General features: G+C 41.4%; 1 protein-coding gene across 1 annotated transcript in view; it reads right to left on the bottom strand.

Annotated features, from left to right (window-relative positions):
* Window positions 1-2,336: 2,336 nt before the first annotated feature.
* The window catches only part of CDKL4 (cyclin-dependent kinase-like 4), a 53,455-nt gene continuing 44,276 nt past the window's right edge, over window positions 2,337-11,515 (bottom strand). The window contains exons 8-9 of the mRNA XM_006882335.1: window positions 5,536-5,670; window positions 2,337-2,438 (exon numbers count right to left, since the gene is read on the bottom strand). Of these exons, the coding sequence (XP_006882397.1) occupies window positions 2,337-2,438; window positions 5,536-5,670 (237 nt within the window). The remainder of the gene's footprint in view (window positions 2,439-5,535; window positions 5,671-11,515) is intronic.

Genomic DNA, 11,515 nt, shown 5'->3' with positions numbered 1-11,515 from the left:
TTGGGTCATCCAGGGTGTGTCAAACTTTTGAATATCAGAAAAATATTCTTTCTCTTCATGGTAGTATGATTATATTAAGAGACTTTCTCCAGTCCCTTCCCTCAAACTCAAGCCAGCAAGTCAGTTCTGACTCATAGCAACCCTCCATCAGGTTTCCAAGGTCGTAAATCGCGTTGGGAGGAACCTGTCTGTCTATCCCTCCTTCCTAGGAATACCTACATTATTAATTTATATGAAGAAAACAATTGAGAAAGAAAATTGCTAGGCTGGATTAATCCTCAGACGTAGGCAAAAACAGGAAAGACAGTCATTGCCAGCCCCTGCCAAGAACTCATTGTTGTCTGAAGCACAATTCCAGGCAAAACGGGTGATGGGCCCTTGTGCCGGCTTACTTCCTCCAAGCGCGTGCACGTGTGCACTGGAGCAGGGGGACGAGCTTAAAGGAGTCTTACATTAAACATAACAAAATAAAACACAAACACCAAGAGAGCGAAAAGCAACTATTTTCCTGTTTATAATTTTTCTTGTACCTTTTAATCGGTTCCAGCTTACTAAAAAATGCATGAAACAAATCTGAAGAGGAATATTCTTGAAAACGAGACCCCACTTTATCTGTACTCTACCTAAGGATATCAAGTAAGGCCATTTACAGTGTCTTTCAAGTGAGTAAGCTCTAATTCCTTAGTATATTTTTTTTGTAATCTAAAAAAAAAACCAAAACAAAACAACTCAAACCAAACCAGGTGGGGTTTTCTGGAAGTTCCTGCAGCCGTGTTTACGTGTGACCGGCCTGTGAGACATGAGCGGAGTGTTCTTCAACGCTTCACTCTTAGCTTCAGGCAGAAGCAATTTTGAGAATAACAGGTATTTGCAAAATCTGACAATGTTCAGGAGACTATGCCAAATTAAGCAGCACAGAAAAGTTAATGAATGACTTTTTAATTTTTACTCATAGGAATAGTACTGTTTTGTTCCTTTATGCCAGACAGGGACAGACAGTCTGGGCTATTATTTTACCTGAACTCCTTGTCAGCAACCTTCAAGGTCTTCTGAACAGTCTGCATTAATTTTCAGATGTCCAGGATAAATGACATCATGGTGTTTTAAAACATATGTGTATGCGCGCACATATGTGAATGCCGTTACTGTGTATACCGTTGAGTAAATTCTGAGTCATAGCAACTTACAGACTTTTTTTTTTTAGCTTAAAGACTTACTGAGGCACCTCAAAGGGTTTCCTAGGCTGTAATCTTTATGGAAACACACAGACATGCACGCGCAGACACACACAGACACATCAAGTTGACTTGAAGTTTTCTTCCCACTGTAAACTTGGCTCAACTGTTTAGGTGTTTTGTTTGTTTGCTTCAGTTTTGAAAGAGACGCAATTTGGAAGTAATTGAAACATAACTCTCCTGCTATTACAAGAATTTGCCAATCTGACTTGATTATGATGCTTGAGTTTGAGGTCAGGCTTGCATGAGTGCATAGAGGTTATGGGGTTGTAAACGTGCACAAGAAAGCACTGACGTGGAACATTCAGGAGACACTCCCAGGATGAGTGGTTAAGGTACTGAATTAGACAGGAGAAGAAAAGGATGAGGGACCATGATGTTTCAAAGGACAACATTATAACCAACAAACTGTTTCCAAGGATGTTATCATCATGAAGGGCAGTGAGGGTCTTGTGCATGTCCAGTATTTGGAACATAATGTGTGGACTTTTCTGTAGCTAGCTTTAAAAATAGCATTACTGAACTTTTATGAGTTTGGCCTGGAATCGGGATAAACCTAGATGACCTTTCAAGGTTCCTTTTTACGCCAATATAAAAACACAGAATTAATTACCAGCATTACGCAATAGACTTGGTTACAGTAAGAGCACATTGAAATGCAGGAACATAATGTCATTCTTTACATAAACAGGTAGGCTATTTGATGTTGCTTTCAGACATTATGTGGTAAGCTGAAGCAAGATAATATATGTAAAACCTTTCCCATTAAATCAAAATACCAGCCCACAAATTCTCAACTTAAACTGTCTAAGGCGGGCCTGATGTAATTGAAAATATCTCCTCCATATGTGTCGCTTCAGACTTTAAACCTTTAAAGAAAATGATCTAAAAGAAAAAGTTGGCATGCAAAAAGAAAGCAGCAATGAGCTTAAAAAAATCCCAAACCCACAAAACAAAAACAAACCAATTCTAGAAAGCACCTTAATTTTCATACAGCTTATTTGCATTTGAAACCACAGAGAATTTCTATCACACTTATTTTTTAAAAAATCAAAAAACTGTGTACATATTAAATTATTTTCTACTTAGAAGAAAATTTTCCTAAATGTTTGGAAGATGATCAAATCTTAACTGGAGGACTTGCTTTCTTCCATCAGGTGTGGGGGAAATGTGGCTTCCTGGTATGAGAGGTAACAGTTGATTCTAATAGTGGAAAAAGACAAAAAATAAGTAATTAGAAAATAATTCCTACATGCACAGTTCGATTGAAAGGTTTTTTTTTTTAAAAAAAGGATATATTGTACAATACTGCCAAAAGATAACCATTTAAAAAAAAGAAAAAAATTTGCAATCTTCAGATGCATGAGTAATAGGTTCTATTAAATTATTCTTGGTTTCTCATGGACATATGAGTTAATATATTCATTTTTATATGATTAGTCAGTTTTAAAATAAAAAGTGCCTTCTCCATCTCGAATTTCTAATACAAGTTAAGATACTGACAGAACAGCAAAGATTTAAAAATCCCTTACTTATCAAGCAATATTCCATCTTAAGAAAATTACCCTTCCCGAGATCCAGAAGCTGGGGATCCAGGTAGACACTCAAACTCAGAAAGGAGAAACAGCATTGATAGTGAAGAGCTCTTCTACAGTAATTTGGTTTACTTCCTTTAGTGGTGGAATGTCAAGGGCTGAGGCACATCCTCGGAAAGGCAACCAGAACCTGCAAGGCAGTCTTGCTTTTGACCTTGCTGTCTGGGAATTCCTATGGAGGCGGGAGATGGATGGGCGGGTGCTATCATAGAAGGTGGGTGGGATGCATCTTATTGAGGACAGAGAACCTGACAATCTTTGTAAACTACCTTATTACCAAGGGCCACGGTGCTCTTTTGTTCCCCCCCCTCTCTTATCCCTTTCTTCCCTTTCAGAAGACCTTGTGTATGTAGAGTTATGGGTTTCTGTCGGTTAGACTCCACGCCGCAGACACCATGTGTGGACTAACTAGAGAGCAGCACTTCCCAAGGCCAAGGTACCACAAGGAAAGTGAACGGGGGAAGGCAAGAGAAAGGGTGCAGCTGTGCCACTGGTCACTCTTCTGTGGAATCTCACCCCACTTGGACAAAGACAAAACATTTCCAGGAAGCTCTGACTTCCAAGGAGAAAAGTGAGGACTCTTGAGAGATGCTTTTAAAGGGATGGGTGTGTTACACACAAGTCATACTGATTGCAGCACCAGTATTATTTGCACAAACTAACTCTTCCTTTAGGGAGTTCTCACTAGATGGCTTGGTGGTAAGGAATTCAGCTATGGGTTGGTTCTGATTCAGTGGCACACAACAACAAAGCCTGTATTAGGCAAACAAGAATAATTGGGCTTCACTTTACAGATACTTACCACGACTTTTACAGTAAAAGAGAAAATGGCCATGCAATGAGAATTTAAATATACATCGATTTTAGATACACAGAAATAATCTTACCATTTCACCTTATTGATTGACCTTTCTCCTCTAACAAACTTTTATTCAACTATTAAGAGGTTTTTAGTTTCATTTAAAAAAAAAACCCAATAAACGACTATCTCTTCCTTTTGTAGACATAACAATGAAAAGAAAAAGAACCAAAACGTCGGTCAAAGGTTAAAGATTAAAGAAATGTTAAATGTGATGATTGGTGCTTTCTGATAAATTGACAATTACCTTCCTCGTTTATTATTCAGATGACTAATATTTACTGAGTACCTTCTTTGTGTCAGATACAGTTTGAGATGCTGGAAACACATAATGAACAAATCCAAACCAAGAAACCTGCTTTACCAAGCTTATGTTTGAATTTTAAAGTTTTTTAAAACCAATTGAAGGGTCCAAACCTCAAACTCATTGCTGTCAAGTAGGAACTGACTTGCAGCTGACCCTCCAGTGGGTTTTCAGAGGTTGTGAAGTGCATGGGAGGAGTTTCTGGTGGATTCAAGCTTCCAGAGAAGCTTAGGTTAGCAGCATACCTCCTGTGGAGTTTATCTTTTAGGATGATTTTTCCTAGCCTTTGTCTGACTTTGCTATATAGATGGGCAAGAATATGCCAATGGGGTATGATAGCCTATCCATAAAGGAACTTGCTATCTACCATTCACAATAATTGACAAGGGGACTGGTTAATCTTGCCATTAAAAAATACAGCTCTAGCCACAGAGACAGATCTTCTGGTGCCAGTGAACAAGAAGCAAGAGAATGTAGGTTGCACTTTTTGCTCCAGTTACACCAGTGGCAGCAACAGCTAAGGCCAAACTGGAGAGGCCTGATGTGAGATGGGACCTTGGGGCAGGTGGGGTAGGTGAGAGCCAGTATTGTGAGGACTGAGGACGTTGTTGGACAGCTGGGGGTGGGAAGCCAATGTTGGCAGGACTGAGAACTTGGGCTCACTGACTGGCCTGAAGCCACAAGGCTCGAGGCTGAGGTGCCTGCATGCACATTTTACGAGCTATCTTGAATTCTGGATTATAACCTTTTTGATTTCCCCAAAACGGTTCTGTGTGGTCTGTGAGCGACTGCATTAGATTTTGGACCCAGCAAAACAGTAAGATTGGTGATGACATGAGTACAAAGAGGTAAGGGAGCATGGGAGACATGTATGACCTTATGGGAATTGGTTTTGTGTTATTAATACTATGGGACCAGTCCCCCTTTGTGAAGCTGGTAAAGAACAGATACGGGCGTCCCCATGCAGCCCTTGCTTACTCCCCCAGGGCCTCCTAAGTGAAGGACAACTGCCTAAAAACTGTGAAATCAATGTTTGTTGTGACCTTCACAATACTATTCTGCTACCTTGGCAAAGTACAGGGTAGGGTTTATTCTTAGAATTCTGTTTCGAATTTGTATACTTTGGAAAAGGTAACTTTGTGTACCTTGGAAAAGGTGAACGGTAAAAAAGCCATGCTTTCTTTATTTTGTATATTAGATGCTAGACAAAGACAGTGCAATTCCACTGGAAGGCTGATAAAATTCAATGCTGTTGTTATTAGTGTTTTATTGAGTGGATATACATTTGGCAGATGCCAGGCCCAGTGCGATGTAGTAAAAGCGTGCTGCAATAATTTGGCTTAAGTGCACCTGGAATAAAATTTTGCAACAAGCTGGATAATTCTTTAATTTTATTACATCAAATGCCAGCATGGAGTAAGAGAAATAAAAACCATCCGGGCACATATAATGAAAAGGTCTTGATGCCCAACTCCTCTCACTTTGAAGGAGAAGGCAGGGGAGGGGGGACCTTAAGGCACTCTAACTTTGGAACAGAAGTACCTGTTGGCGTCTTCTGTTTCTTCCCTCATTACGGGCTTTTCTTTTCATTTGATCCTCTCGTAAAGAATCAAAGTAGGAGCTTTCTAGGAGTTGGGCACAGGTCAATCGGTCATCTGGATTCATCTTCAGACACCCCTTTGGATGAATAGAAAAGAAAAGGAGATATTAAGTTACTGTGTCCCAAAATTCTGCACAGTAATCCACTGGAGCAAATACTAGCTTGGAAAACCTTCATTTGTCTCTTATTAAGTATTGTTGCTGTTAGATGCTGTCATGTTGGCTCTTATGTATAGTACAAGAGAACTAAGCCCAGCAGTACTCTGTGCCATCCTTAAAACCTGTGTTGTGTTGAAATGCACTGTTGAAGTTACTGCATTAATCCATATCACTGAGGGCATTTCTCTCCTTCACTGACCCTCAGCTTTCCCCAGGATGAAGTCCTTTTCCAGGGACATGTCCATCTTGGTAATATTTCGATCTTGGTAACATATCCAGAACATGTAAGACAAAGTCTTACCATCCTTTCCTCTACGGAACAGTCTGACTGTCTTCCTTTCAAGACAGATATGTTTATTCTCTTGGTTGTCCATAGCATATTCAAAATTCTTTCACACCACCACAGTTCTAGGGTTTCAATTCTTATTTGGTCTTCCTCATTCATTGTCCAACATTCACAACCATATGATGCAACTGAAAATACCAAAGTTTGGGTCAGGTGCACCTCAGTCCTTAGACTGACATCCTTGATCTTCAGTACTTTAAAGAGGGCGAATTTGCCCAATGCAATCAGTCACTTGATTTCCTGGCCACAGCTTCTTACTGCTTCTACAAATGCTCAAGGTAGATCCAGATAAAATGAAACAATGGACAACTTCAGTGTGTCACCCATTTATCCTAATGTTGGCTATCCAGCCAGTTGTGAGCCTAATGGCTAAAACTGCTCTTCTACTGCTGCAAAGTCTTCTGAGAGTAGAACTGGTGAACATTTAATGCCTTTGGATGTGGTAGATCTAGTATTTACACTAATTACCTCTATGAGATGGATTGATTCGGTGACTGGGGTAATTGGGATGGGTGTGTCAGAGGCAGTACGATTGGCGCAGGATAGAGCAGGGTTTAGGGCTGTTGTGCATAGGGTCACTATGAGTCGCAAACAACTCTACGGTGCATAACAACAACAACAACATCTCTTTACCAGTCAAGGTGAATAGTTCACAGTGATCCTCAAAGTGGGTGCATCAGCAAGACCTGAGAATTTGTTGGAACAGCAAATTCATGGGTCTATGTCACTTCAGTGGGTCACCACCATCCTTATGCCATAAAAACTCAGGAGTAGGGCCTGGCAATCTGTGGTCAGCAAGCCCTCCAAGGGATGATGATGCCTGCTCAAGTTTGAAAACTGATAGTGAAAAGGATGGTGAGTAAGCTGCATGAGCAAAAAAGAACCTAAAATGGGATAACTTGGAACATACATACATAAAAGCAAAACCAGCAGCCAAAAACATGGCTTTACAGCCCTTTGTATCAGTGGCTGCTACAAGTGTCAAACTCTGCCCCTGGAAGAGGCAAGGACTATGGCAACAGAGGCACCAATGGTAGTCCTTCTGACACAAAGAATTTTCCTCTCCAAAGTCCTGATGCTCTTTGGCCAGTCCCCAGTAGGATTTCCCCATCAATAATGAAAGACAAGTTACTACAGCCATCATTGATCAGTCTGTTGAATGATAGTGACTTGTGTGTTGCTACGAGGCTGGAAGGGAGCTCTGGTACCCTTGTGAGTAATGCGTTAGGCTGCCAACCCAAACATCAGTGGTTTGAATCCAGTGTTCCGAGGGAGAAAGATGAGTAACTCCTCCTGTATGATTTCTAGCTTCTGGAAACCTGCTGGAGGAGCTCCTATGAGTTGGTTCTGATTTGATGGCATTTAACAACAATAACAACATGATTCTGGAAGCTATGCCATTTCAGATACCAGCAGTGTGACCCATGATGGACAAGTTTCAGCAGTTCCTAAACTAACAAAGACTAGGAAGAAAGGTCTGAAGATCTACTTCCGAAAATTAGCCAGTGAAAACCCTATGCATCACAACAGACTGTCATGTGATACAGTTCTGGGATATGAGCCCTCTAGGTTAGAAGGTTCTAAAAATGCACAATGACTTCAACAGTGGACTCAAGTACACAGATAATCATGGAGATGGCACAGGACTGAGCAACGTCTCATCCTGTTGCACGGGGAAATGTCATGAATCAATAACATGCACGTTCAGAGGGATCTAAGGCTCATGGACAGAAGAGGCTTGGCATGAGGGTGCTCCAGCTGTGGTTTGTCTCTCTCACACCCAAGTCAATCTCAGATCTGAGATCCCTGAGCCCTTTATCTGCCCCTGAGAAATTTCATCCGAACTTTGACCGGTGATTATGATTAGTCCTACCTTTCAAGCAACAACTCTGCTCAGTATAACTAGTCTTACCTGCCTCTCTACATCTACCACCTACCTGCTCCAAGTTGTTGTTGTTGTTGTTATGTGCCGTCGAGTCCTTTTCAACTCATAGCGACCCTATGCACAACAGCCCTAAACCCTGCTCTATCCTGCGCCAACCACACCGCCTCTGACACACCCATCCCGATTACCCCAGTCACCGAATCAATCCATCTCATAGAAGGTCTTCCCCTCCTGCGCTGTCCCTCCACCCTCCCAAGCATGATGTCCCTCTCCAAGGACCCGTCCCTCCTGGCAACATGTCCAAAGTATGTCAGACAAAGCCCCAGAATCCTTGCCTCCAAGGAGTAGCTTGGTTTAATCCTCTCCAAGATGAATCTGTTTGTTTTCCTGGCAGTCCATGGTACATTCAGTACTCTTCTCCAGCACCACAGCTCAAAAGCATCCACTCTCCTTCTGTCCTCCCTAGTCATTTGTTGTTAAGTGCCGTTGAGTTGTAGGCAACTCATAGTGACTCTATGAATGAAAGTCTTCAACACTTGCGTGACTTTCATCCTTGCTCCAGGTTCATAGGGTTTCTGGAGGCAAGCGATAAGGGAAGTGGATGCCACTCCTGCTTCCAAGCTTGTTTTAATTGGGGAGAGACACCAGACACTGTCCACCATGGGTAACCACTAACACATTTGACACATCAGTGTCACAGTGTTCAGCTTCACAGCCACCACAAGTAACCTCTGTATGGCAAGTGGACACACCAGGGCTAGAAATTACCCCTTAATTAGGGATTCAGATACTGTATTAACTCCAGGTGCTACAGGAGGTAATCAAGCTCAAACTCACTGCTTTCCCATTGCAACAGAACCGACTCCTAACTGACCTGACAGTAGGTTGCTGGAGACTGAAAAATCATATGGGAAGAGACTGCTCATCTTTCTGTGTCTGATGGAGGTGAACCACCAGAGAGGGGCCACCTTTAGGCTAAGAGCAACTCCCTACCGACTATGCCTCTATGGAAGGTGGAGGGAATACATTTTTTTTTGTTGGAATCCATTTCAGGGAATACATTTTCTTAAACCTTAATACATACCCAGCTTTCCTCCTAAGGTCAAAAGCCCATTCTTGGGACCAACTAGCCTCCTATTCTTAGACATCATTTAACTTTATCATTCCACTAAAGTGGTTTTGTTATGAACACCTATGACCTCCACTTCTTTTTTTTTCACATCCAATAGGTATTTTGAGTTCTCATCTCAATAGCACAGGCAGTTCACTAAGTTTACAAACAAGATCCATTCCCAACTATGTCTTTAAATGGAATTTGTATGTAAGTCAGAACAAGGACAATTGGGTCTTATAAATAAGAACCTTTAATAAAAGAAAAGGCGCAAAGGCTCCTCCATGACTTAAAAGCTACATGAGTAGAAGTGACAAAAATTGGATGAAAAATTTCTTTCCTTGGAGGAGTTAGGTCAAGATTTTTATTTTCTTTTATTAACTAGAAAAATTTAATTGTGATGTTAATGAAAATATTTTTTAAAAGTTGGAGTTTCAATCATTCATTATAGCACATTTTCCTTCTTCCCCATCTCCCAGTTCACTTTCTTTTTTTTTTTCTGTTCACTCACTGTTGCACAATTTCATCCCTTCTTCCTTCCTTCCTCTTCCCCCAGTCCACTTTGCAATGCATCTCTTATTCTGGACTGTTGTCATACATACAATGTCTAATCATATACTCCTTTTAAGCAGTTCTTTCCTTCATTGGTTCCAATGCAGTGTTCTTGAATTTTAAAATGAGGGGCAAATTTATGTTACATTAAAAGTTTAGTATGAATTACACAAAATCTCTGTAAATGTTCATTTAAATTAAAAAAAAGAGTTTAGTATGAATTGTCCAAGAACTTGAGCTATGTAGATGAAGAAAGTGTTATGCTTGCAGAAAATGAAGATCTGAAGCACTTATTATCAAAGACAACAGCCTTAAGTTTGAGTTATAATGCATTATCAAGAAGCCAAAAATCTTCACCACTGGACTACAGGAAATAACATTATAGATGGAGGAAAATAACTAAAGTTTTCCGTGATCTTTTACTTAACTCCACAAGCAACACCCATAGTAGCAACAGTTGAGAAATCAAAAGACATGTTGTATTGGGAAAATCTGATGTCAAAGGCCTTTTCAAAGTGCTAAAGAGCCAGCAAGTTGCTTTAAAGACTAAAGTGCACCTGACCCAAGCTACAGTATTTTAAATTGCTTGCTAAGCATATAGAAGTTAGACAATGAATAAAGATAACCATAGAAGAATAATCAATGTCTTTGCATTGGAGTATTGGGGGAAAAGACTGAATCCATGGAATGTCTCAGTTCAGTGTTTATGGGTATAAATTCAACAGTGGTGGTCTAGTGGCAAGAAGCTGTGCTGTAATCCCAAAGGCATGAGGTCTGAATCCATCAACTGCTGCTTCATGGGAGAAGGATGGGTAATCTCCCATGCAATTAAACGCCTCTGAAAACCCACTAGAGGGTTAGCTATGGGTTGGTTCTGACTCGATGGTACTCAATGTTGTTGTTGTTATGCGCCATCAATTTGCTTGTGACTCACAGCGGCACTATGTACAATAGCGGCCCTGAAACCTGCTCTATCCTGTGCCAATTTTACTGTCTTTGACACACCCACCCTCGTTAACCCCACTCACTGAATCAAACCATCTCATCAAGGGTCTTCCCCTCCTGCGCTGTCCCTCCACGCTCCCAAACATGATGTCCCTCTCTAAGGACCAGTCCCTCCTTACAACATGCCCAAAATATGTCAGACAAAGCTTCAGAATCCTTGACTCCAAGGAGCAGCCCAGCTTCACCCTCTCCAGGACAAACCTATTTGTTCTCCTAGCAGTCCATGGTATATTCAATACTCTTCTCCAGCACCACAGCTCAAAGGCATCAATTCTCTTTCTATCATCCTTAGTCATTGTCCAGCTCTCTGATGCATAGCAAGCAACTGAGAAGATGATGGCCTGGATCAGTCTCCAGGCTGACGTCACTCTTCAGTACTCTGGTGAGGTCCCTAACAGCCAACTTTCCAAATGCAATTTGTCTTTGGATTTCCTGGCTGCTGGTACCAAGAGTGTTGATGGTGGAGCCAAGCAAACGGAAGCTGTTAATGGTACTCAATAACAATAAAATAAATTTAACAGTTGAGTAACAAGTCTAGCTTCACCCTAAATACTGGGCAAGTTTACAGGTGCCTCCTCTCAGGAGATGAAGACAGGTGCTTTTCCTAGACCTCACAGTTTGTGTGTCCCCGAGTTGCCTTCCAGGAGGCTTTTTCTCTGGTAAGTTGGAGTGACGACTGGAAGACTCTGGCCTCCACTTGAACATGGGGCGGGCTTATAGTGCTTGACATCTTCCCTCCCACTTGGAGGGTGTACTAAATTGTAGGTGGATCAAAACAAGCTGTCAAGGATGAGGTCAAGGAGTTACATTTCCAGGAGATAACAGAGCAGTGAGCCAGAGCACGTGGTAGGGGAGGTCAGGGGGC

This window comes from Elephantulus edwardii, unplaced genomic scaffold, assembly GCF_000299155.1.
Source record: "Elephantulus edwardii isolate Elephantulus edwardi_28Jun2011 unplaced genomic scaffold, EleEdw1.0 scaffold00019, whole genome shotgun sequence".
Lineage (NCBI taxonomy): Eukaryota > Metazoa > Chordata > Mammalia > Macroscelidea > Macroscelididae > Elephantulus > Elephantulus edwardii.
The sequence above is the reverse complement of the archived record's forward strand: the minus strand, read 5'-3'. Positions and strand labels throughout refer to the sequence as shown.